The following is a 27982-nucleotide window of genomic DNA, read 5'->3' on the forward strand; positions in this document are numbered from 1 at the left end:
CCCAGTCTTTTACTAAGACTTTTATTTTTACAGTCCTTAACTAAGGGAATATTTTTAAAATTGCATCAAGGAAGAATAAAAAGGGAAAAAAAAATCAAACATGGTGACAGAAGACAACAGAATCAAATACACTTGAAATGATCTTATGTTGAATAAACTTTGAAAAAACATGAACCACCACTTCCTTTGCTTTTTGACCCCTTACAACTTTGAAAAGGCACCCCTGCAGAACATGACCCCCCTGCAGATCAAGACTGCAGACCCTGGGGACTGAGCTCCCTAAAGAAGGTTTTTGTCCTCCAGAGCAGGATTAGCAGGATTTCTTTTATCACTTTCAGTCACTAACATCCTTGATTCAGACTCAGCTTTATCATGGTTCTTAGTCACTTGGGCTTTCAGTCTATTAAAATCACCAGATCTCTTGGACTCATATCGTCCCTACAGATAGCAGAAGCCTGTATTACTTAACTATTAGCTTCATTAATTTTCTGTCTCTCTAGATAGAATCTCCATTTCAGTGTCTTCGATTTCTTCTCTCCACTATTTCCGGTATCCCATGATGAGTACAAGTATTGCACCTTCACCTTCCCTTCACCTTTCTTTAGGTCCTCAGGTTCTGCTCTGGGCAATAATGTCCAGTGCTTGTCCAGTTTACAAGCAATTTGCTTTCCTATCAAGGATAAGCCAGTCCTAGATAGGAAACAGTGATGATAACTGTTTCACTGTGGGTTAAACTCTTGCTGCATTACTTCCTTTCATCTTCTCTCTCCTACTATTCCTATAAATTTAGTTACAAAGCTGACATGCACTGATGAGCAATTGAAGCTGTTCAGGTCACTTTTTGATCCTGAGAAATATACAGATACTGTAAATGAGAATGTTCCATTCCTCATCCTGTAGTAGTATTATGTGATCCTGACCCACTGGATTCATTAAATAGCTTTGTAAAAAATACATTTAAAACAAACCTGCTTTTCAACATTCTTGCTTGAAGATTATCGTTTTCCTTACCCACACCACAAATTGCTTCCCTCCCCAGCTGAAAAAACAGTTTTTAGACTCTCTGGTTTATAGGTAAGTTCAACTAATTAAAAACCCCAACCACCTAGCAAAACCTGCTTCAAAATAAATTGTAAAACAGCTTTCTCTCTGCAGTATCTGATCCTGTGCCTGTTCAACTGCTTGGACCAATATTAGAGTCATACCAAAGCAAATCCAGATCTGAGATTTAAGAGTAATCGGTCTGTTTTACATCCAATAGGCAAGAATTCACAAATTTTTTTTCCTCATTATTTTCAAATTTCTCCCAATATAATTTCAGATACCAAGCACTTTACTCATTTGTGTAATCATTTAAAATAAAAAAGCCCCATCATCATCACAATCTCTACATACTTTGCCACAATGCAATGTGTCTTTTAATTCTTATTTCCAATTTAGTATCTGGACTAGTTAAAATAATTTAATTATTCTTCCATGTGCCTTACTAGAACAAGAGAAGATGGACTTTATTTGAAAATACATACCAAGGGGAAATGAAAAAAAAAAATCCAATTAAAAATCAATTAAAATTCTGGACACCTTTTTTTTTCTGAAACATCAACTCACAACTTTCAGAAGACAAACAATTGGGAGCTCCCCCAGCACAGAAAGTACATCCCAAATGCTTAGGCGCCCCATGCATTCCAGGAGGGCTGGAAGGCAATAGATGGGATTCAGCACATTTTTACGAAGGTCTGACATACAGCATCAGCACACCCAGAAACATTTTATGGAGAAATTAAAAATCCCTGATGGTGTTGCTAGAAAGCTTATTTGATGGCAACTTCAATCCATTACAGGTCTCTTGACAATAAACTACATTATTCCTAGAGGCAAACTGAATGCAGTATCTCCAGCATCTCTGTAGGGAATGGGAACAGAACTGGAGGAACATGGACTGACACAAAAAGAGTGTGACAGTAGGGCCTGCAGAGCCAGATATGATAGCTAATCTTTATATAGCAGCAAGGCTCAAGTTGTTCCATCCACAAACTAAAGCCAAAGAATCAGGGCATATGAATGGTTAGGGCCATGTGGAAGTTCCAAACCTCTTCTCCTGTGCACTCTGAGAAGACCACTTGTGCTTCAAAGAGCCTGTTCAGTTCTCCTTGGAGGCTGGTGGGGGTTACTTTGTTTTGTTTGTTTTTGTTTGTCTGTTTGTTTGGTTTTGGTTTGTTTGTTTTTAAATGGGTTGATGCCATTGCTTATTTATGTTGTCTTCCCAAGTTCAATTTTCTTCTGGATGGCACGTGCTGAGTGATAGATCAAGGAGTCAATGAAACCGGCAACTAAAGGAAAAAACCAAAGGGATGAAGTCAGACATGCCTCAAAGACAGAACAACTCCCAAAGACAGAAAACACAAATCCTGCTGTCAGAGGAAAGGAATACCACGTCTGTTAGACAGAAAAAGGTTCTGCTGCTGCTTTTGCCGCTCAGAGCAGTAAAGTCCTCATCTCCTCAGGACAGACAAGACCCACCCTACAGGACAGAGGTGATCATGCTTCTCTAGAAAAGATCCCTTTTCCAGAAATAAAAGAGACAGGCTGCATCATGCATGTTTACTGATGACTGAGAAGAGTTTGGAGAGGAAGCTGATGTGCTTTACGCCACTTGTTGCCTTGATTCAGCATGCAAAGGACTTGTTTCCCATTTCTTGCTCATTTCACATCAACTCTAAAAGTACCATATGCTGGCCTTGAAGGATGCCCTTTATTGGAGATAGCAAAGTACACCTACCAGACACAAAGCAATACAAACCACTACCTTTAATTCTTTCTGCAGTATTTTCCTCAAACCTCTCCAGCCCTGAAGAAGCCTATTAATTCAGTGTTTGTTAGTGACCACAGAAAAACTCAGAGCGGCCTACTGTACCACAAACCCCAGACAACCAAGGTTTTCACAGGATAGGAACCTTGAGTTCCTGCCAGGAAAGGAACACAATGGTTGCTAGGGAGCTATTTTTCAATGACTGGGTTTTATAAAGCTTCATATTCTTTCTTTTATTCAAAACTTCAATCAAAGGAATAAGTAAATGATTACCTGGCTGTATACAAAGACATTTCAATATTATACAAAGCATTGCAGCTAAAATGGGAATTGAATCCTCTTTTTATTACTATATAATATTATATTCTTGGACTTCATATTTGGTCTATCATGCTTCAGATAACTCTTGTGTGGTTGTTTTGCCCTGAAATTATCTCTATTTCTGGAATCAATTTGATATGGTTACACGAACACTGAGGTGACTTTAGAATAGCACAGAATCATCTAGGTTGGAAAAGATCTCTAATGTCATAGAGTCCAATTGCCCCCAGCTCTGCCAAGCCCACCACTATAGCACGTCTTTAAGTGTCACATCTACACATCTTTTAGATTCCTCCAGGATGGGTGACTCAACCACTGCCCTGGGCAGCTTGTGCCACAGACAACCCTTTCCATGACAGATTTTTTTTTCTAATATCCAATCTAAACTTCCCCTGGTGCAACTTCAGGCCATTTGCTTTCATCCTGTCCCTGTCAGAAGAAGAGACTGACCCTCATCTGGCTCCAACCTCCTTTCACATAGTTGTAGAGAGCAAGAAGGTCCCTCTTGAACTTCTTTTTCTGCAGGCTGAGCACCCCCACCTGCTCAAACCTATGTTCCTGCTCCTTCCACAGCTCCATTCTCTTCTCTGGACTCGCTGCAGCACCTCAATGTCTTGCTTGTCATGAAGGGTCCAGAACTGAACCCAGGATTCAAGGTACATCACCAGTATGCAGTGGGGGACAGTCACTGTCCCGGTCCTGTTGGCCACGCTATTGCTGGCACAAGTAATTGACCTTATTGGCCACTAGCTGATTTGATCTCTAGAATACAGAGAGTGTGAGCATGGTGCATGGCAGAATTGGCTGTCAAACCCAGTCAGTGCTAACGGGCACTTGAATTTGTCATGAAAGAAATTTCTGAATGACTTTTCAATTCAGAGATGAATAGGATAAAATTTATTGCAGACAGAAATTCTGTTTAACAGTATCAGGTTAATTGAGCACTGTGACACCTCAGATGATGGGAATCTTGCAGATAAAGGTATGATGTTATATACATAATTGATACAGATGTTATGTGACACAGAAACTGGTTTCTCAGGTCCCTGACCACATCTTCAGGCTGGCCCTTAACACCCACATGTCTGACTATGAGCACTCTGGATTACTACCTGGAGAGCACGGCTGCACCAAGGCTGCTCCCATGCACAGAGCTGAGCAGATACTGATTAGCTATTCCAGATGCCAGCACTGAGAGTGAAGTGCAGATACTCAGATGTATCTGCAGGAACCTCTGAACCTCTTCTCAAAAGACTCCATCTAGTCCTTGCAGAATACTAGCTGGAGGTCCTATGTCTGGGAGCAGTTTGATGTCTCTCAGATATATATTATGCCCATGGCAACCTGGGTTCACAGACTTAACTGGTGTTGATTCCACATGAAAACAAGTATCTACTTACAGACCCAAGCTGGCCAAGAATGCAAGTACAGACACTTTCTTATGGTCTGTGAAGAACAGCTTTGTTAGAAAACAAAATGCTGTAACAGGTCTACATTATCTACAGCATCTTGTAAGCTTCCACTGCTAGCTACAGTCTGATGCCACTCCTGCGGCTCTGCAGAACATGTATCACTTCTCAAGGGCTGAAATAACCTCTCTTAATCAAACAGAGATTTATTACTAGACATGCAGACTTTAGAAAGCATAAGATAGTAAATATTTACACTTTAGAAAGCAAAATGATTGAAAGGTGCAATACCTGTAAATATGCCTCCAACAATGGCACAAACTCCAGTGAGAAAGTGAGTAAAGGACCTAGAATTTGAACAACCAACATGAGCTCAGATACCAATGTCAGGTATGTAACAATTAACTGATAATTCTAATAATATTCATCATACCATATAAGTATGCATTCCCTAAATAGTCATAGCTAACACTTCTCAAACTAAGGAATTAATTAACCCCTACTGGCTACAGAATGGAGTTTGTCACTGCTACTTTTAGTCATCAGCACTAAAAGAAGTACTGAATTTATAAACTTGAAAGATGGGCTTTCAATCCCTAAGACATTCCTACCCAGTGAGAATGCACAGGAGGGTCACGCAACACACTAATTAAATCCTAAGCATACATTAATACATTTTAAGATATAGACATTTTCTGCCCCTCATTATTAACCTCAAAGACTGGACAGCTACAACCCCTTCCCTTTCCCTGCAGTTGCATTGCCAGCCATTAACCCAGAGAGAAGAGGAGGTTCCACACTGGCTGGAAGATGTAGAAAAGTGATAGCAAATTCAGACTAAGGAACCAGTTGGACTGTGGGTCCTGCTGGTAAAATGGGTATGCTATGTAAATCTAATCTTCCCATTAGAAGTCTGAACCAAGAACCATTATATCACACTTCTGCTCCTTGCACCACTTTCCCATCTTGATACATAGCAACAGATAAACCCAGACCACAGTTCACACAGAGAGGAAGGGCACCAGTAAGCACCTCTTCCTTTTCATTGGCTGGGAAGGGGCTTGGATGAATTTCAGGCATTTGCACTATCATGTCTAAATGACAATGAAGTTTCAAGCTATGCAAAATTACAAAATCAATGAAGAATGAACAAAATAGAATGAAATGTCTCTTACCTGTGCTTCTCTGTCAGCTTCACCATCATGGGTGAAAGCTCATACAGCACAAAGACACCAGGCAGACCCTGGTCTCCCAGTAGCCCATTTGCTATTTTCTCATGTCGTGTAACTGAGAACTGGTTAGTTCTTACCACCTACCAGGAAACAAACACAGCAAACATTATTTTGCCAACAGGGAACAGGAAAGGCTACTAAAACATGCGTTCAGTGAACCACATCAGTGTGGCCCTGCCTACATCGGCAACCTGACAGTGGTTAGAAAGAGTTGAAGAGCTCTATCAGAGCTCTGTCAGGAACAGGTATTTGCTATCAGGTCTATTTTTACTATAGGCTACCAGTTAAAGCTGCAGCTAGCCCATGGTATGAAGGAAGCATAACATCCAGGCTGGACTATTTGGTCTCTGCTGGCACACAATAGCATAGGCTGTCCCTCTCAACCCTGAGTCTGTCACCCTCTGCAGGACCAAAATGCAGTCCTGCCAAGCATGCTTCAGGAGACAGCACTGATAGCCATAAATAATTAAGAGTGAGAAAAAGGAAAATAATATATAGAGGCAGGAGATCAGAGAAAGACAGAGATAGCATGTCTTCACATAAATTAAGATCAACCTTCAGCATTCTTCTGTGCCCTGCCATTCTTCTACATGTTGTTCATACTAGCCCTATTCTTAGAGCAATTAAACTGTGTTTCTGTAAAATAAAATTATGTTCTATCATCCCTACTAAGTTATCTGACACAAATTACAATCCAAGTGGAGGAAGATACTATCCAGGTTTCTTTACCGAATTCCACACTTGGGGTTTCCAAGTACTGAATGTACAATATAGCCCCTGGTATACATCTGGCAACACATCTGGATCCACAGTTACTGTCAGCATCAAGAATATGAGAAGAAAGTGAAGGCTTCCACTCGTCAAAGTAGCAGGGAAAAAGGTACTTACTTCACCATCTACTTTCCTATACACAGTGGGGACCACTTTGACAAAATATTGAAACATCATAGAAGCTATAAGCAAAGAAAGGGAGAGACACAATTAATATAAAGCCATAAGCTGGAAGCTTTTCACTGACAGGTCAGGTAGACACAAACTACTTTTGTTCAGGTTGTCAGGGAACATCTTTCTGCACAACAGCTGCTGGAGGTTTTCAAGGACAGTAAAGTAAATGTCTGAAATGTGTCTTCCTTTTGCCAAAGTGAATTTCATTTCTGCTCCAACCAAAACCAAAACTCATGGCATTTTGGCCTTGAATAAATAGAAAAACTATTTCTACAAACTTGCTATAGCTTTACCAGTAAAACTTCTTGCAAATTCAATTCTAGTCCAGAAAAATGTCTTAACAACATAGCCCTAAGAAAACTTCCTCAGATCTAAATGAGTATCTCATATCAACTTCAATTAACATTGCAGTTTATTCTTGTAGAAGCATGGCATTTATTGTATCAGAAGATGAAAAGGAAGATCTGGACCAGTGAAGAAAAAAATAGAAGAATCCCTTCTGTTGCCCCAGACCAGCCTGTTCCTTCAGTTCTCTTAAGGATAACACAATGCAAGAAAAAAGCTATTTTCTATGGAATTCCCTAGAGAAGACTATCCATCCATTTCTACAGCAGAAGTAATTCTTGCATATGGTATATTTAGCTGCAATAAACATAAATTTGACCTGTAATCTACTGCTTCTACTTCTTTACTGGAGCATCTCTTCAGAACAAATTCTTCAAGAATTTACCAACTGAGGTAAATTTCCCTGAGGCTCAGGATGAAAAGCTTGAGCTTATGCAGAAATTTACCAGTCAGCTACAGGTCCTCCCTCTCAGATAGTTTGTTACTTCATAGAATAACTACAGCATCATAATCATACTGAACATTATGATACCTTTTAATTTTTTGTACTTTTTTTCAAACACCATCCTCTGATTTGGGTACAAGGATCAAAATCAATGGTAGAAAACTTTAAAGAACAGATTCAGGTAGGACCAACAATCCTATCACCACTTCAAAGCAAATTACTTCTTTCTCCAAGCTTTATTACATACAGTTCCAATTACCTTCAAAGGAAAACTATTCAGGCTTCAGTGGATCTAAAAAAAACCCCTCTGCAATGGCATGTAAAGGACCTTTCATAGAAAAGCAGGCTTGTGGAAATAAACTTAAGCACAGCAGCAGCAGGAAGAAAAAACTGTCTCACAAGCCAGCAAATCTGGAGCTATCAAGATCAGCAATATTTCAACTTCACTGCAGCTTTTCAAGCTCTTACTGTTGGGTATGTCAAGATCAGGCAGACACCATAGCTCTCCAGCAACTACCAATTAGGCCTTTTTTGTCTACCTTGCATCTTCTTGTTCTCTCTCACGGTAAGAAGTAGTTAGACAGGGCTCTCCTTGAACTATATCTGAGGTAGGCCTTTAATAATGATACACTGTACCTGCTGTTGTGCATTCACAAATGCTGAAGAGATACCTCTCAGAAAGGTCACAGAATCCAAACATGTTGGCAGACTTCTTCCAGGCGAATGGAAACAGCCGCTCCAGAATGAGCAAAAGGTGGAGGAGTCATATTTCACATAACACTGTCAGGGTTTTTGTTGAAACTGAGAACTTTGCTCCTGTTCTCTTCTAACACTTATTAATACAGACACTTAAAAAGAGACTTCTTTCAGTGTTGTATTCATGTTGTTGTATAATTATATTTCCTGAGTCTCATACCTTCTTGGTGGTTTTCTCATGGCAGATCTTCACAGCAGTGGTGTTGTTGCTTCTCGGTCAGGACTCCTCTCCCCAGCTCTCCCTGACCACCCCGCCCCCTTTTATCTCAGTTCCCTCCATGGGCTACAGCTGCTGCCCAATCAAAGACATCACAGCTGCAGCCCATTTACAATAACTAGAATCAGGGCAGGGTCACTAATACAATACAAAGATCTTTCACTGCCATTCATATATTTACAATACATAAGTTAACTCAGGCCCCCACATTTCCCCCTTTTCTTTTAGCAACTTTACAATTACAATATAAAAAAAATATTTCACTGCCATTCATATATTTACTCAACCCCCTACATTTCAGCTGTCTTTTACCTTGCTGTGCAGTGATGGCTGTCCCATCCAGAGGGTTCACAATGCCTGGATAATCCCTTCCAAATGAGAGATGTTTGATATAGTGCGTCATATTGATCTGAAATGGAAATGCTAATAACTCAAATAGCTGCACAGCACATGAGGGATAAGGTAAGGGGCCTGAAGGTCGTTATTGGCATATTTTTCTGAGCCTGGCTCTAGAACAGAGACAGGTGCTCCTTTTCTCCATGCATCCCAACAGTAAACTCCAAAACATTTGCTCTTCTTTTTTATTCACTGGAGATTTCAAGACAAGGAATTTCTCCTTCTCCTGCTTGAAATCTACAGATCTCAGTGCCCTTTCCTCCCATCTACAGAGCAGGCTCTCCCACCCACTCCTCTCTCTGCAATAGGAGCACATACTATCAGCTGCCTTGGAGGAATAAGTATGAGCATTGTCTGCTTTCCTCCCAGCACAAGGTAAACTCCAACAGATCCAGAAGCAGCTGTGACAATATTAACCACAAGAAACTGTGAAGCATAGATTAAGGAAAAAGGCAGGCTCTGGAAGAGAAGCATAGGCTTGCCAAGCAGCATGCAAATGTCATAGAATGTATTTCAGAACCCTCTGTGAAAGCAGGACCCAGGTTTTGCTTAGACCCATAAAGCCAAATCTGCAGCAATCTAGGATCTCAATGTGGCAACGGGAGGGAAATCCAGAAGGAAAATAGACTAAAAGAACTGTAACACTGCCGTAGAAACACTTACATTATCAAGTCCGAAGCTCTGCAGATCGTGAACTGTAATAGAAAAAAAGTTAACAATATATCTCACATTTTCATAGCAATAATATCTCCCTCCCATATTCTAGCAATAAGGCAGCTCCTTTTATTTCCATCACAATCTAAAATGGCAAGAAAATTGTCTGGGCTTCTCTCTTACTTGCATAGTAGGGTGTGTGACAGATAAAACTGCTGTAATACCCCTCCTTACACAGAGCCACCACTAGAATAAAAGAAAATAAATTTAACTTGGGGTTACTTCAGCTTAGGTATTCAATCCTCACCTGCATGTACTCTTCATCTAGGGCAAAAAAAGACCCCAGAGGTCAGAAAAGAAAGCTTTGCTGTTAGCTACACATAACTTCTCTCACTACTGTAAAACACAGAGGCATAACAGATCTAAACTAACAAATGAGCAGAGCACATGCTTTAATATAACATGCAAGTGCCCTTTAAAATAATCATCATCTTAGTAACTCTCAGCACTCTGCCTATCAGCCTTGCTACTGCTGCCCAGAGAACATACTAGGAAAGGAAAAGTCTTTGCAGGAATGGTCCAAGCAGGGTATTTACAAACCACTAGTAGGACCACAGTGACTGTCACCAGTGTTGGGATTTGGGGAATTTGGCCTGCATCTCTGCCCTTCCCACATGTAGCAATGTGACAATGCTGGCAGCACCACACACCCCTAGAAGGGATCTGGCAGAGATATGGTATGGGGATTTTTGAAGGAGTTTTGAATGAGTTAGAGACGATACTTCTGAGTTTTTTAGATTATGCAATTTATTTTTCTTATCTTCTACATAGGCAGGAAGGGTGAGTTTGGCTCACATCTTCCCTGCATGGCTCAGAAGGTCACAAGACCTCTAGCTACAAGACTTTTAAAGAATTTATTGACCAATAAAACACTACCAACAAAGATATTTATGTTTTTGACCCAATCCTTAAATATTTTGTCTTATGGACTCATGATGCAGTGTAAACTTTATTAGCCAATCATGTTATGTATGACAAAAACCTACAGTACTGCATTCTAAACCTCTTGTTTACCTTTGTAACTACTTTTATTTTTTCTGTATCTTAAACTCCAAAACTCTAAACTGTCTTCTATTTAGCTTAACATGTCTCTGCTTTAAACTATAAATCCACATTCTCGCTCCCAGCACCTAAGTTTGGAAACCTTTTCCAGGGTCTCAGATCAAATCCTGTGTTTAATTCTAACCTTCGGCTTACAGGCCCAAAATTCTGAGAGTTCCCTGCATTTTGGATTCCAACATCTTCCCATTCTTTTTGTACTAAGAATACTCATGGCTTAGTCAATTATCTTTCATGCAGTGGAGTAGGTAAGGTACTGCTATAACTATGATGACAATCAATATATACATGCTTATCTTTAAAATCTGTGGGAGGCAATGGTTATCTTCTAGTTTGCTACTTAAATGACTTCATGACTTTATACCAGGAGCATCAGTCTCAGGATGAAAATCTAAATTGCAACTCCATTTCAGTATCACTCCTACCAGGTTTATCCAAAGTCATACAATGAACTCAAAGAAGCCAGAGTCTGTGGCCATTTTAACAGGTAAATTCATGTGCTCAGGAAGGCAGACTTCACCTTTCAATTTAGCAAAGTAAAACACAGTTCAATAATCGTGGGCTATTACCTTAGGAGCTAATGGAGTCAGATCACCAAGTGTTGCTACATTATTAACAATGATTAGAAATGCTGCTCCCTTGAGAGCCTAGCATAAGAGACAAGTTGCTGTGTTGATTTGGCACAGCCTGGTTTTTGGTAGTGAGGGAGGGCCACAGGAGTAGTTTCTGTGAGAAGCTGCTAAAAGCTTCCACCATGTCCAGCAGAGCCAATCTCTGATGGCTCTGAAGATGGACGTGCTGTTGGCCCAATTAGAGAGGCTGGTAAGGCCTCTGTGATGACACAGGTAAGAAAAATTGAAACACGCATGCGCAGTTTTCTCCAGGGGTGGTGAGGCGCCACGGCTGCTGCTGTCCTGACGCAGCGCGTGGCAAGCCTCTACTGCCTGGCCAGCCCCAGCCAGCCGTGTCATGGGAAGAAGGGCAGGGGCAGTGGCAGCAGCCTCTCCTTCCCAGGCCCCGCAGGAAGAGAGGGGTTAAATAGTGCGGGGCCGTGGTGGCCGTCACTGCCCGCTTGGTGGTGGCGGGGCCGCGTGGCCAGCAGCAGAAACACGGTGAGAGACTCTCTGGCACAGAACCTCGATGAGATTGACCTCTCGGAGCTGCAGCATCCTGTAGGAATCTTTGAATTAGCAGAACTCGTTATCAAAAGCACCTATGAGCACCAGTTTTACTTGCAGTCACAGAAGAGGAGGAGGTGGGCACATGTGAGAGACAACAACAGGGCAACACCAAGGTCAGTGGAAAAAGAGGGGGAAGAGGTGCTCCAAGTGTTAAAGCCAAGATTCCTCTGCAAGCCATGATGAGGACTGTGGTGAAACAAACTGTCCCCTGTGAGGCACGAAGTTCATGGGGGATGTAGAGATCCACTCACAGCCCATGGGAAAAGTGCTCCTGCCAGAGTGGGTGGATACCAGAGAAAGATGTGATCCAGTGGAAGACCCAAATAGAGAGAGAGAACCCCTGCCTCCAGAGACAGAGCCTTTGCTTCCAAACTCAAACAGACTATCCTTAGGGGACTGCACCCCATGGACAAGTGACATGCCACAATAGTTTTTGGAAGACTGTTTCTCTGTGGGAGGGATTCATGCTACAGCAGAAGAAAGACTCCGCTCCCTGAGCAAAAAGAAAAAGATCTAGGGTGACGAACTGATCAAAACCAACATGTCCTGTCTCCCTGCACTGTCAGTGGGAAAGAGGGAACAGCTGGGGGCAGAAAAAGATGGTTTAAAGTCTTATTTTACTTCTCATTATCTTCCTCTGACTCTGTTAATAAGAAACTTACTTTATACCTTTAAATTTGAACCTGTTTTGCCCTTAAGAGTGTTTTCTCTCAGTCCTCATCTCACAACTCAGAAGCCCTTAGTTTTTCCCCCCTTTCTGCCCAGCTGAGAGCAAGAGAGGGAGAGCATATAACTTTCAGGGGTGCCTGGTGTTTGGCCAGTAGCAAACCACAACAGCTACAAAGCTAAAGATCTGATTTGAACTAGCCTCTCCTTGAAAACATCTACTTAAGTGTGCTGCGAACTCTTTTTTTCAATTAACGTTTTTCAGTAAACCACCAGAAGCTGTACTTGTATTTATATAAAACCCTTACTAAACCTAAAGAGATAGGCATGAAAAATAGAGAACGTACAGTTAGAAAAGGAAATGCTAAAGTACACTCCTCCTAAGCCTCTGATGAAGGGAGAGGTCCTCTTGCAGCTAAATGCCCAGAGACTAGGTTGCTGTACTTGGAATTAAGTCAATGGGTCTGCATTTCAAAGAGCTCAGAGATGCACTGGCTTTAGATATTCCTTTTGCTATCTCTGACTGGAGTGCAGACCTGTCACTGCGACTAGCACAGTGACAGCACGCAGGTTTGTGTTCCTGTGCTGACAACTGTATGAATAAACTTTAAAAAAGAAATTCCTAGTAAAAATTTGGAAGTATATGTGATGGTGGGCAGGGGAAAGAAAGAAAGGAGAAGTGGCCTTGGCATTATGCTCTGTTATTCTTAACAGTTACCAGCAACACTAGGCTGTTTCATGTTGCACTTATTATGTGCACTTAAGTCAAGAGTTCAGTGCCTTAGCTGCCAGTGAAGTGTCAAGTCTTGCTGCCTTTTGTACAGACACTAGCTGGCTAACCTTCAGTTATAACAAAGTTCCACAGAGATCCTGGCTCTGATGGGTCTGCATTTAAACTGGACCTACGTGAAGATCCTTGTGGGTCCCTTCTATCTCAGAATATTCTATGATTCCATACCACCAAAGGAATAAAACTTTCTTTGTCCCACCATCTTTTGGTCCCTCAGCTCATTCCTATCCCACCCACCTTTCAGTCATGAGCCATCTCAGACTCTGTAAAAGGCTGAAATGCAAGTCTTGCTTTATCTGAGGCTATTCTTCTAGTCAGAACAGCTCCAAAGTAAGGTTAATTCCACAGCTGCACTGGCATAGTGATGCACAGGGAGGGAGAGGGATGATCCTTGTGGTAGCTGTGCTCCTAGAACCCTTTGCAGGATTATGATGTTTGTCAGATTTATCACCTGGGTAGTCACATGTGTTGGTACATGTGAAGCTGTATTGAGGACTAGTGAGCATGACAAAACTTACAGGAACAGCACAGTACCAAAGAAATCCCAGGGCATCACTTGAGAAGGACCAGACATTAACTAACATGTTACACTAGATTTACATTGTGTGTGACCCCTATTATTAGTTATGGCTACTGAAAAAAAAAATGTCCCCAGAATGTTCTGCTATGCTTTCCACAACTAAGTAGCTTTTATAAAACTTCCCTCCAATAAGTGATTTACAACTCTACAGTAGAGCTGTTCAGTTTCTAAAAGAGTCTTCCACCATCCCGCAGGTTTATTTCTCCTTGATCACCGATGATTATTCTAAGCACATATGTACATACTCTACATTGCAGATACACATTTAGCTTAACATAAACCAGCAGGCTATTAAGCCTGCTAAGATAAGGAACAGGACAAGGAAAGAGAACAGAAGATCTTTAAAAGACAGTCTGCTAGGACCAAAGAGTCTTATTTCTGAAGAAATAAGCACATTTTTTTCATTTCCTTAACCACATCTAACAGGCAAAATAAAGATACCTGCTACATATCTTAAGTTTGTCAAGAACTCTGTCTGCTTTATAGAACCAAGATTTGTTCATGGTTTTAGTAACACAGTTTTAACTAATGCTGTCTATCTGAAGAATTCTCCCCATCCTGCATTTCTGACCTGGACAATCACAAAGCCTCCTTGGACTTCACAAAACTCAGTTCTTAACCCCTAAAAGAGGATTAACAGCACTTACAGCCATTCAGGACTCTGTCAATAAACATGTGAAGGTTCCAAAAAACCGAAGACTGCCACCCAAACACATTGCTCCAAGGCGAGATAGGACACCACTTTTCAAAGTGGGGACAAATTTTATGGAGGAAAGTATCTTACAGGAGCACAGTGGCAGGAAGATGGAAGTGGCATAAAGATGTGTTGTGAAGAGGGGAATGAGGCAGGGAGCAACACAGAAAATGTTGCGGCGAAGCAAAGCTGAGACTCTGAGCCCTCTGCCAGATGCTACTGACTTGAAACACCACATCTCAACCTGCAACTGCTGTGATTACCCATAGAAAAATCCAATGGTTTACTTAACCCTTGTAAAAGTTCCTACAAACTACTCACAGATCAGCTGTCTTGGTACATGAAATTTCAGGACATATTCTCTAACGTGCTGTACAAATGAGATTAAGTGAGATAATTCTCTCATCTGACTTGAAAAGGCAGAAGTTGCTCTAACATATCAGCACATTCCACTCAAGCACATTAGCGGCACAGTGCAGCTAAACATTTGTCAAAACATTATCTCCAACATGGGGATACTAAAATCATTTAAGATAAGGATTCTCCACCTTTTCCACCTCATTTACCACAGAAGAATGACCTGGCACAGCTCTCCTATTAGCTTCCTGGAAACCTTCTCAAATCCCAGCCTAGATCAACAGCTCCTTCCAAAGGAGATTTATGAGCTCAGCAAATAACAAAAATCATGTTAGTTCTGTAGTCCAGAGGAAAAAAAAGGATACAGCAACACCTAATCTCAACAGCATACACTGGGAAAACAAGTAAAGTAGAAGAGAAAAGAGAAATGTTCATATCCTTACAAACAGATTCAGGTAGAGTAGTATTTAAAGTTCATACCATAAAGGGCAAGAGAAACATCTGTGCTTATGTGCTTTTTAGGCCATATAAAATCACCCCCTAGACAGCTAAAGGACTGGTATACGGTCAAGCAATCATTTAAAGTGTAACAGAGAACTCAAAATGCAGTAATTAATCACCAAAAGGAAAAACACAGTGGGATGTGCGTATATGTTAAGTGAACTCCAAAGCAGCATGCCGAACAACAGTATTGGTTATATTTAGATTATTTTTCAGTCATAAGATAAGAGAGATAATTTTATGAGCAAAGCTATTCAGAAATGCACCCAAGGTTTATATTTACAACATATTAACATTCAAAGCTGTGTAACAGGTTCTTTATTCTTAATCAGTCCTGTGCTATTTTCATCCCACCTGATATACAGAGGAAATAACAAATTATGAGGCTGATTTTGTTCATTCTGTTGCAAGATCCTGACAAAGGTGAATACCAGGAAAGATTGGGGGCAGGGAAATGCATGTTTGAACAGCATATCTCGAGGGAGGTAAACTCCTTTTTTGTTTGTTTCAAAAGCTTGTTCATTTGTATTGAACACTGTGTAGTATATACATTTAGCACTAATCAGTAACTGTCTTAAGCTTACAGAGCCTTATGGTTGTATGGGCCTCTGACTCCTTCCCACAGGAATTTGATCCCCTTAGCTACATCTCTGCTGGGGCTTCTACAATAGTATGATTTTTGGTATGGAGAAGGAAAGGCAGCTCCAGAGGGCTACTTGACAAATGTTAAGCATTCCCAACAACTGGTACAACTTGAGCTCTGATGGATGATAGTGAAGTGACAAATGAAAATGTCATTTCTGTTGTCTCCAAAACAGACTTGTTATAACTTGAAAACAGTTTGTCCACCATAAATGGGTGAGACCTTGCATCTTTCAGCACCAAGACAACCAAACTCTGGTAAGAGGTCACTAGGGTAAAAAGAAAAGTCCTCAGCAGTGCTGAGGATGAAGTAAGACTCTCAGTGTTCAGTATTCACTATGGGGATAAAAACAGTTCCCTAACAGACACTACTTTGGGACAGAAGTCAGAATGAGCTCATACACACCTCCTCTATGGAAGGAATCGTGTACAGGTGATCAGAGGATTTGGATCTTCCCACACTGAACTGGTGTCCTGATGGAGACTGAGTCCCACATAATTTTTTTTAAAGTATGTTGTTGGGCAGGAGAAGAACTCAGATAAGTAACTGGTACCTGTAGAGGCCTGTGCAATAGTAACAAGCCCACAACTACTTGGGTTATAGGAAAGGAACAGAGAAGGAGACTGCAGTCTCTGCAGAAAAAGGAGCTAGTGTGACATGCTCTTGGCTTACACTGGGAAGGTGCCAAGGGACTTGAAAAATGACAATCAATCTGCAGTCAAAGACTTGGTAGCTTTTCACAATTCATTAATCAAAACACTAAAAAGTATGTAAATAAGAGGCTATTTGGGGTCATCCACAGCGTCCAAGAATGAGTTCAAATAGGTTCTGGCTGTCAAACAAGCTCTAGCAGAGAAAGAAAGAAGCCCTTTGTTAAATACATAAACAGAACACTAACGAGGATGTACAACTGACCAGTGGATCTGACTCCTAGAGAGCTAACAAAGCTTCACACCTTTCTAGGCAAAGCTTGGTGGCTCCAAGAAGACTCCTTTTCCAGGACTATCATCATAACAAAGAGCAGCACACCTGTGTTTTTTCCTTCCACAGCCATCACCACAAAAGAGGATGAAAACAAATGGTAATCTCTCAAAAACAGCATCTTCAAAGATAACTTTGTTCCTCCAGCTGACATGTAGGGTGCAAAAAAACCACAAAATCTGGACCACATACAGACTGCTTCATCCACAGAAATTATCACAGTCATTCAGAGTGTGTCTTCAGGACAGAATGTCCTGAATGATGCCACCAACACCATCTTCCTTTTAATGAATCGAAGGAGTCTAATGAGACATTTTAAATAATCCTGAAAAGCTCTCTGGCTGTCAAAAAAAGCATGATGGCCAATGTCTTTTCTAAAAAGATGATGGTGTAGCCACATTTCTCTTCACAGAGAAAAGCAAGGCACAATATGACAACATGATGGCACCTCATCAACAGAGTGACCCAAAGACAAACTAAAGGAGGAATGAGAACCCTCAGCCTTTTCCCTTGACTATAAGAAACAGAGCAAGAAAGATGGGAAGTGATATAGATAATGTCACTCTCCTCAGGAGCCTATCATTAGGTAGGTGAAGTTTCCACAGGCAGGAAAGTCACTCTCAACTACTGCCGATGAAGCAGGAGATGGCTGCTGCTGTACAGGCATGGACAGACATGGCAGCAGCCCCTGAAGCACAAATCTCAGAGGTTAAACAGCTATATCACCCAATCATTTCTCTTTCCTCTGAGACAGGAAGGAAAGACCACAGATGTGAATTGCTGCAAAAGAAAACAGATACAATATTCAGAGTCACAAATTGGCCCAGCTGATGGTGGAGGCTGTCCTTGCAGATGCAAAAGTGAAAGAGAGAACTTCACCAAAATCTGCAGCACATTGCATGAACCAAACATAAAATCTCAGTTTAGGATTCAAAGTCTAAACAGACAACAGTGAAGCAATCCCAACCTCAGCAAGAACCAAATGAATAAGCAGGGCTTGAGGCTGTGCTGCTTAAAACAGAAGACTCTAAGTATTGGTAATGTTTGATTCTGGCCTCCCTCAATGCAGGAGAACCAAAGCTACTTGTTTCAGTGTTAAGAATTCTGATTGGAAGTGCTTCAGCCCTCCTCACAATCTCTTTCAATCCTCCTCCTAATGATCTGGGATTTCTTAGTGCAACTGAACAACAAATGACCATTTGCAGCCACTATGACATTCCAGAGTTGGAGGTCTTCTCTGACACTGATGCTGTCACATCATGGTGCAAGCCTAAAGTGACCAATTTTAAATGCTTCCAATAACTTGGAATGAAAAGCAGCATCACTGCTTGCTTCAAAAGCAACACATTTCCAAAGATTCAGCTCAGATTCTCAGGGAACACAGGATGTGAAGAACAGAGACAAGTACCAGTCAAGAAGTTCAAGCATGGTATTTATGCACCAGCTAATAGGCAATTAACCATTTTAGATGGCACAAAAGCATAAGATCAGCCATGTGAGTCATCCTAGACAGGACAATTCTGATGATCTGAGATTAAGAATGAGTAGCAATACACACTAAAACATAGTAATGGTGAAAACTGAGATAAAATACTAACTAGTAGTAAAGTGCTCAGTCTCTAATGGAGAGTTGAGAACACAGAGCTTACGCAAATAAAGTTATATATAACTGAAGTTAAATAACTAAACAGAAATGAAATTGCACCCTCTTATTCTACTTTCTGAGATAAAGCCATTTCAACTTGCTTCTCCCTAGGAAAGAAGTTACAGTTTCAAGATCTTAACACCAAGCAAACAAGAGTTCAGAAGCTCAGATCAGGATTCCATCTGTAGTCAGATCTACAAAGTGCTGCTTAATAGGACCCTTGGGACAGTCACAGTGATGCCCATGTCCATTTTCTGGCTGGAGATGTATGATACAACAGGAACTTCAGCATAAAAAGAGAGGAACAATGCAAGAAACTGAAAAGCTGATATGCAAGCTTCAGTATTTCAATGCCACCTCAAAATAAAAATCCAACAATCAGCTGTACAAACGTGGTACAGACTCCAATAGGAGGCAAGAAGCATGGTGCAGTGGACTGAACTTTCCACACTACTCATATTCTTGATCCTCATATTATCTACTGATTCATATCAGTAGGGAATAGAAAGAAAAGCAAAAATACTGTCAGTCATTAGAGTTCTGCATCAAGTAGGTCAGGTAAAATGATTTAGTGAATTGTTAATGTGACTTACAACAACAGTTTGGAATATTCAGACTTCTCTTAGACATTCAACTTCATCCTGTGTGACATTCTGTTAAATGTATTAACAGGACTGCATGTTAAAGCAGACCCTACTGAAAGAATCAAACACCACAAGCACTTAAGTTCTTGTCTGGAACTATGATCCAAATGAGATACAAGTTCTGGAAATATCTCACAGAACTCTGTCCTCTCATACTAGTCAAATTCTTTACCTGAAATTAAAGGGAAGAAAAAACCCCAAAAGATTAGAAAGAAAGGTTACAGGGAGTCATGTACAAGAAAACACATACACTGAGCAGTCCATTTTCCTTACGGGTCTGGAAAACTTCCTTGTTTGTCGGTTAGTGTAATGAAAACACTGCCAAGGAAAAGGCTGGGTAAAAAGGAAAATCCCACATTATGAATAACTAGGAAAGCAAGAGAGAACAAAAGGAAGAAAATCATTAGGCCACTGCTTCTCATGTTTAGCAAGGATCACAATTCTGGATGCAGTCTGGTACCTTCAGACAGAGCTGAACTGAAAGAGGCTCAGAGAAATCCTGCAAGGAAGCTCAGAGGTTGACTGGTGTCCTCAAATGACCAGCTTCATATGCTGTGACTCTTCAGCAGGGAAAGATATGCCCTGAGCCCTGTACAGGAAAGGCCTATGAAATGCTGACGGGCAAGGAGAGAGTAGGAAGCAACTACACTCTTTTCTGTAGGCAAAGAGGAGGCCATCAGATACAGCCAGCAGGAACAAGCAAATGAGTGGATGAGATTGGCAGTTACTACACAGTCCTTTTGGATTTTTGTAGTAAATGCCATGGACCTGGGCAAGACCCCATGGAGAATCTGAACAATAGGAATGCTGAGACAGCAACAGAACTTCCTGTCTCCCTGACCGCTGCCCCAAAGCTTATCTCTGTAACCCTATAGGCTATGTTACTTAACCCTCACTACTGGTCAAATCTGGATCCCCCCCAAACCCTATAAAAGAGGTATATTTTAGCCCATTCGACAGAAGAAGATCTGTCACTGGGACCCTTCACAGACTTCCCCAATAAAGCAATCTCTGTGGAACCACCAGCATCTCTCCCACTCCTCTCTCGCCATCTGCTGCAGCCTCAGCCCGGGGGCACCCCTACCTAGCAGGCAAGAGCCAAAACCCTAAGAGAGCTTGCAATCACTAATAGAGCTGATAATCACCATGCTTGCTAGAGGGTAGCCCCGCAGCATCAGCCTTGAGCTAGCTTAGCTTTGGGCACCCTGTCTCCCTGGGGACTGAGCTCCCAAGCTATCTTGCACTGCTTGATGATAAGGCCAGAATGGAGGCCTTATTAGGTTTTATCTGTATTTTCTGAGTGAATTTTAATTCAGCTCTGCAGCATTTCTGGAGGACACGGAATTAGAGAGTTATGCTGACCTCTCTGTACACAAAGTAGCTGCTCTGAAGTAGCCAGCTTGAATTCCTGTCTGTTACAGAGAGGAGTATGCTTCTCCTTAACATATATGCCATGACTTTGCTGATTCTGGCTGTAGTAAGGTTGCTGCTGTCACGAGAGTTTAAGCACACAAAGGAGGTTTTGCCACAATAAGTGAAATATTTTTTTTAATTACAAACGATCAGTATTATGGGGGAAAACATTATTGTTGTTTGTACAAAAGTGCTACTGTGCTCAAAAGTTTGTTGTTCTCCAAATACACCAGTTACTCCCACCAAGCACATTCACATTCTCCCCTGACCTTAACCACAGCAGTACAGACTAAACTGGAGTGAGTGACTCTTCACTGGATAAGGAACTGCTTGGATGATCATGTGCAAAGGGTAGTGGCCAATGGCTCAATATACAGATGAAGACAGGAGCGAGTGGGGTCCATGTTAGGAAAAGTACTGTTTAATACTGTCATCAATGACATGGACAGTGAGACTGAGGGCACCTCAGCCTATCTGCAGATAATAGCAAGTTGAGTAGTAAGGTTGATGTGCTTGAGGGGCAGGACACCATCCAGAGGAACCTGTACAAGTTTGAGAAGTGAGCCCAGTGAACATCATGATCAAGTGGAAGGTGCTGCACCTGGGTAAGGGCAACCCCCGGTACCAATACAAGTCAAGAACTGCCCAGGGGAGATGGAATTGGGAGTGTTAGTGGACGAGAAGCTTAACATGACCTGGCCATATGCACTGGCAATCCAGAAACCATTTGCATATTGGGTTCATTCCCAGCAGTACGGGCAGCAGGTGAGGGGGAGGACACTCCCTCTCTATTCCACTCAGGTGAGACGCCACATGCAGAGATGCCTCCAGCTCTGCGATGCTCAGCACAGGGAAGATGTGGACCTGCTGGAGCAAGTCTACATGAGCACACAAAGATGCCCCAAGGGCTGGAGCACTTCTGCTATGGAGAGAGGCTTGGAGAGCCTGGAGAAGAGAAGGCTCTGGGCAGACCTGAGAGCCCCTTCTAACAGCAAAAGGGAACTGTAACAAAGATGGGAACAGATATTTTAATAAGGCCTGTTGCAATAGGACAAGGGGCAATACTTTTAAACTAAAAGAGTGCAGATTCAGACTGGATATAAGAAATTGTATATGTTGAAAGTGATGAGACATTTGCACAGGTTGCCTAGAGAGCTGGCAGACACTCAGTCCCTGGGAACATTGAAGGCCAGGCTGGACTGGGCTCTTAGCAATCTGCTCTAGTGGAAGGTGTCCTTGCTCATTGCAGGGCGGTTGGACTACATGGTCTTTTAAAGGTCCGTTCCAACTCAAACCATTCCATGATTTTGTAAACTACCACTATGGTTCTCACCACGCTATATTTATACATATACTCAAGGAAGTCCTTCACAACATAATTTTACTCTGAACCTCATGAATAGAGGAAAATATCCCTTCTAGAGGTACTTGTAGTTAGGTTCAGGTCTGAAAATTTTACTTGAGGTTGTTTGACTGCAAAGCAGCAAAGTTTTGCAGAACTGAGAGACTACCCAGAAACATCCTCTACCAAGTCCTTCCACGGTCATGTGGCAGCACCCCTAGAAACCACTTTTCTGTTTGTCCACGATAGTTCTAAACCACTGTAACAAAACTTCAACAATGTCCTCCTCACTGAAGCAGTGATGTTGTTACTACAGACAGTAATGCAAAGATATTAAAAGAAAATGGTCAGACACTTGAAACCAAAAGGTCCAATAAACAGGAAAAGAAAGTACTTTACCATGTACATGAGACTGTTGAAAACTTTTTCCTGGTGCAAAGTGAAAATTTCCAGCTACCTGCAGGAGACAATAAACATTCATTAAATGGTCTGAATCTATGTAAGCAAAGCAGTTGTACTGGTGTTTGGACTTTTAGGATTTTGTTCACACAAGACAGACACCAACTGACTCATTTTCACAGGGGACAGTAGCAGCAGACATTATCCTAAGAGAGGTATGAATTTCCCATGTTCATTACAGCCAGTGATGCTGAAATCCGTAATTAAATACTGATGTGGATAACAGCTGTTCTATCCAGATTATTTTGTGGACATAAAAAAGAGAAAAGGAGGAATTAACTCCAAGTAGGGAACTGTCTGGTCCTTCAGAAAATACAAAACACTATCAAAGAAAAAGAGAGGAGAAAGTGAGGATGAACACTTATAACAATAGTCAGCAGTGATCTAATGTAAAAACCCATGAAAAGAAGAGCATGCAAAAATAAAGCACTTAACCTACTAAACCCCCCTCCCAAAGCAACCCCCCAAAAATCTGCAAAAGACAAACTGGTAAAATTTCATCCTGGACTCTGAAAGGGATATGGATATTAGGCGCCAGTCCTCCCTGACACTTACTCGCAATCACATGCACTCTGCCTTGGAAGATCTGAATGTACCAAGCTCACTCATTGTATTAAATCTTTGATGCCTGGGCAAACCTATGCTTTATGTTAACTGCAGACCTGTTGAGAATGAAGATGCACAAAGTTCCAAGTGCCTAAAAAAAGGCCCCAAAAACTTCCCCAGTGACACTCACACTTGGACCACTCCTACATCCAGAATTTCCCCTGGAATCTTCCTGCTCATCATATATTGTGAGAGAGGGTCCCATAACAGTTCAATAGCTATGATAATGCTCAAATCACAATCTCTGGATATGACAGTACAAGGTCTACTTTCTAGAAATAAAGACTGTGGTCTCCAGGAAGAACACACAAGGATAAAAAAAAAAAAAAGAAAAAAAAAAACCCCAAAAAATAAAAAACCAAAATCAACAGAGTTTGAAGTTAAAAACAAACAAAAAATAGCCTGGGTCTGACTTCTTCTAGAGGGCATTTGGGTATGCAACCTGTGTATTTGTGAGGGTAACCCACAAAATGACAGGTTACATAGTTACCTGGTGCATCTTGTGTATTTTCATACATCATTTGCATAAACCACCTCTCTGAGCATTTTCAGCCTTGACAACCAACTCCAATAGCCTTGCTTCCTGTTTTTCTAAAGAAGATAACATTTCACTCTCTCCAGCACCTCTGCAGACAAGTTGGTTACTGCTATCTCCAGCACCCACTTGTGGCCTCTGATTTAAAACCGGAAGGGCAGTGGAACAATTCAAGCTAAATGAAGCTGCCTCTCCTCTTCTAGAAATCTCAGCAAAAATACTTGGTACCCAGGTGGGATGAAAAGACGAACTTCTCCAGCTGCCATGACTTCCTATCAGCCCACAGAACACAAACGAGAACTAGCCTCTTTTCCACTGCTCTTCCTGACTGTCCTCCTGAACCTCATGACAAGCACAAAGACGTAGCTGACCCCAGAGGTTATTCTATGATAGTACTGTAAGCACCTAAAACTGGAAAAGGAGAGGAATGCCCCAACTCTGCCTTTTCACAGTCCTCACCATCATGCAGCAGGTTCACAGCAAAAGCTCTCTCTCACCTTGTTGACCTCTAGGAAACCATACACTTGGCAGCCCTCATTCTTCTGCTCTTGCATTTTCTGGCTAAACCCTTCCCTCTTGCACTGCTCTATGCTATCTGGGTTCTTGAAGGCCCAGCCTCGCCGCCTGTATGCTTCTCTGACATCGTCACAGGTATTACAACACCTGCAAAAAGCACAAGCACCATCTTACCATCTTTATCATTAAGACGAGATGCCCCAGCTCAGGACTTGAATCCTTGACAGGATTCAACAAAGCAGTAACACAAATATTGGGGACTGGACCTTGGAAAGTGGCCTAATGGTCCTGAATAAGCATGATCTTCTTGATGTGCCTTTTGACATTTGGAGGTGAGGATGCACACTGTTTGAATACAGGACTGGAGTCCAAAGAGGGTTCTGCCTGGCCATTTGCACAGCCAAGGCATCCCTTGGCAAAGAAATTTATCACAAAAACAACATCAGTGTCCCCCAGTTATAAGCAGTTTGGAACTTCCTCACGTGAACAAAGCATCTGCCTATTTCTATTGCTCCTCTCCTCTGTTTTTAGGCCAAGACATTGGGCTAAAGGGGGGCTTAACTACAAACTTTCTTTGTACTTTTCTACATGTGGACAATACTTGGTTACCAGAAAAAAACCCAGGTTTCTTCCTTGGTTTCATGTTTTGGTGGACATGTTGAACGAATTCCTGCTGTTGAAGGCAGCAGTTATGAATACCTCAAGATGAAAACATCTCTGGGAAAGGACACAACTTGACAGACAGGACAAACCAAGTTATCACTGAGCCAAAAATAGCCAAAATTAGTCCAGAACCTATATGGACTATCATGGATCCATTCTTACAATAATTTCCTGTTCGGAGGAATGAGAAATACGAAAAGATGCCTGTTGTTTGTGTGAACCATAGATGTCTGGTCTTTTCTCCTGTAAGGAAACAATGCCACCAGCAGCAGTGAGAAGGCAAGGCCAGGGCATAACCAGGTTTTATGTCAAGATACCTCGTGTAGCAGTGAAATCATTTAAACACCTCTGCTCTGGACACCAAACAAGCCCAGAAAATCTCTCACCTGCTGAGATACAAGTTTTGTACTGCTTAAACAGGCACGTAGACAATTCAAACAACCTACAGATGCACCTTCTTGACAATCTTGAGTGCAGCTTCCAAAGACATAGCCAAACCACAATAGCTCTTATCACTGAACATGTGCCTGAGAGCAGGATTTCATTGCACAGACCTTCATAGACATTTGGAAAAAACATATGCATATAACATACCAGGATTCAAGTGCTAAGAAGATAGGAAAAAAGTGTAAAGGTTACCGAATGTCCTCTGACTCTGCCCCATAACAGCTCTCGCAGCGATCAGCATCCAAAGAATTTGGATCAAACACTTTTTCTTCTTCTTTTCCCAGCTCTAAGACAAAACAGGATTCATGAGACACATCTAGAAACTCTGTCTTGTACTCTTGTTCTGCTCTATGAATAATGAATACTCTGCACACAATGTGCTACTGCACATCCTGCACCCAACATCCACCTAAAATGGTACGTATGTAGCCTGCTGAGGTGTGGAGCAAAACCAAGAAGGAGCATAGTATTTGTCCTCTCAAGAACAGCCTCCATGGAAAGAACTGGCTATCTGTAAGCCTTGCTGAAGCATCAGACATTGCTTGCATAAAGGCTTTGCTAAAGCATCTAAAGTAGACCCCACCAGTACATTATGAGCAATACAGGACTTGCTTAAAAACACGTAGAATAGTTTTTTTACCCAAATAATAATTTTTAAAGTCACAACCTGTGATGGTTGCTAAGTGACACAACACATAGTAAGAACACTATCACCACATTCCCATGACAACCAGAGAAACCCTGCCAATTGTTCAGCTCTTGGCTTAGTTTAGCCTTTCAGTGTCAACAACAAAATGTTAAATCTAAAGTGATACAAAGCTAAAAATTTGGTCATGTTGATACTCAGAACTACACTGACTCCCAGAAAATAGAACAAGTAACTCATGTTCTGGAAAGGAAAAGTCAAAATAGTAATAGTGTGCGACTGAAAAATGCTTTGTCAGAATCCTTTCTGGTTGGTATCAAAGAACAAGGATGAGTCATAACATATAAAAAATGTAGAGGAGAGGTTTATGTAGCCAAGGATCCCTTATTACAGCTTGCAAACAACAGATCAACTCACATGTATTTATCCAGGTGTGCATTAACACACACAGAATTAAAGGAGTAAAATGCAAGTTTAGGCTTGTAAAATGCAAGTTAAGTCACTGGAGCCTTTCCTAGAATCACACAGTCCCATTTGTTCACCCACTGTGATTTAAAGCCAAATTTTGCAAGAACAGCTGCTTGATTTCTAATCTCAAAAGACCACCAACTGTGCAACTTTATTCCTCAAATACATCCATGGGTCTTTATTATAGTTTCATAGGGACTGGGCAAAGATTTTCTTGCAAAAGTACTGAGTGTAAGAGTAGTTTAATAGATCTGCATGCTATAAGGTATTCAAGACTTTGTGGCATTTAAACACTCTACAGCTGTCACCTTGTTCCCACAAATCTCAGAACAGCATACAACGGAAACACTAACAGAGCATCCAACCAGGACAGGTAGAAGAGCATCTTACCATGTCTCTCAGCCTCTGGAGTTACACGATTCCCAGCTTTATCCAAGCGTTGTTTAAACAGATTGTGTTCTACATCCAGCTGCTGCTCTCCTGCTACATCCATTGCATCAATGCTCAAATCTGAAACCAGTGCACAAGGAAAGTGATCTATAAGCATACATTTGTTATGAGCACACTGAGCCTCTTGAGTCCCTGCCAAGGACAAAAATTATCACCATTCAGAAGTCGTACTCACAAGCACAAGGCATATGTGGAAAAATAACATCTAGATTGATCTTCAGTTTATCTCCCCTTGATTTATCAACGTATAATTCTGGATGAACCTGGGAACAAAGGAAAAACAGTCCCATTTTACTTGTGAGCAAATCAAAAGGCCCCTTTCTCTTGGTGCTGTGGCCAGGAGCTGATTTTTAAGACAGAAGAGGTTTGCGAGACAGCTGAGCCACTGCCCTGCACAGCCCAGAGCATGCCATTTGCAATGCTGTTAAATAACTGGGGGATCTCTGAACGTGGGGAGGGAACAAGGCTTCAGCGCTTGTTTCCCTTCTTGGCTTGGCATGGCTGCTCGCAGGAGGCGCGACGTACCGCCGTCCTGGCAGGACGCCACAGACGGGGGAGGGCAGCTCGCCCCCACCGCCGCGGCGACCGGACAGGGCACAGAAAAATAACGCGAACCGCAGGTCTATGCTGGGCGAAGCTGCTGTCTGGGCAGCACAGGGGGGCGGCCCGACGGGGGCAGGGGCAAGGGCGCTCCGGCCACCCTGAAAGGTTGCCCGCCGCGAGTCGGAGGCAGCACCGGGGTCTGGGGCCGTGTCCGCTCCGTCGGCGGTACTTACCTCCTTGGTGAGGTAGTACTGCAGCTCCGAGAAGAAAAGCAGCACCATGATGAACCCGCTAACTGCCGTCACTGCAGGGGAGACGAGAACCACTGTCAGCCCCGCCGCAACCAGACCGCCGCCGCCCCGAGTCTCTAACGAGCGCCGGCCCGCCAAGGTCCCCCGGCCACCCGTAGCGCCCCCGCTCACCCAGCGCTCCCCCGCACGTCTTAACCCGAAAATCTTCTAGAGTCTTCGGAAAAGCGTCGAACCGCTTCAGCCGCCACAGCGACTCCATGACGCCGCGCGGCCCGGAACCGAACCCTTCTTCCGGCGCCGGCCTCACCCCGCT

At 42.2% G+C, this 27982-nt stretch overlaps 1 protein-coding gene across 2 annotated transcripts; it reads right to left on the minus strand.

Annotated features, from left to right (window-relative positions):
- ERGIC3 (ERGIC and golgi 3) lies at positions 1 to 27959 on the minus strand. Of its 2 annotated transcripts, XM_058036007.1 has the most exons (13): positions 27841 to 27959; positions 27652 to 27722; positions 27051 to 27138; positions 26816 to 26935; positions 25504 to 25597; positions 24183 to 24348; positions 22485 to 22542; positions 9539 to 9570; positions 8792 to 8888; positions 6660 to 6724; positions 5715 to 5851; positions 4831 to 4886; positions 1 to 2330 (listed from the first exon to the last, which is right to left on the minus strand). In XM_058036007.1, the coding sequence occupies exons 1-13, from the start codon at positions 27926 to 27928 to the stop codon at positions 2251 to 2253; spliced, it is 1152 nt and encodes a 383-aa protein (XP_057891990.1). In that variant the 5' UTR covers positions 27929 to 27959; the 3' UTR covers positions 1 to 2250. The 2 variants fall into 2 exon arrangements, 1 of the variants encoding a protein (XP_057891990.1); XR_009115328.1 differs by lacking the exons at positions 1 to 2330; positions 4831 to 4886; positions 5715 to 5851 and having other exon boundaries at positions 6658 to 6724; positions 8143 to 8888; positions 27841 to 27941.
- Positions 27960 to 27982: the final 23 nt, after the last annotated feature.

The sequence above is a fragment of the Melospiza georgiana genome, chromosome 17 (assembly GCF_028018845.1).
Source record: "Melospiza georgiana isolate bMelGeo1 chromosome 17, bMelGeo1.pri, whole genome shotgun sequence".
In the NCBI taxonomy this organism is placed as follows: domain Eukaryota; kingdom Metazoa; phylum Chordata; class Aves; order Passeriformes; family Passerellidae; genus Melospiza; species Melospiza georgiana.

Bases quoted from the DNA above. Each gene is read 5' to 3' on its own strand.
- ERGIC3 (XM_058036007.1), bottom strand. From the start codon at position 27,928: ATGGAGTCGCTGTGGCGGCTGAAGCGGTTCGACGCTTTTCCGAAGACT. The intron at 26,936-27,050 runs GTGAGTACGACT...CACTGGTTTCAG, and splicing joins TCCACATATGCCTTGTGCTT to ATTTGAGCATTGATGCAATG. The intron at 4,887-5,714 runs GTAAGAGACATT...TTCAAATTCTAG, and splicing joins AAGCTGACAGAGAAGCACAG to GTCCTTTACTCACTTTCTCA.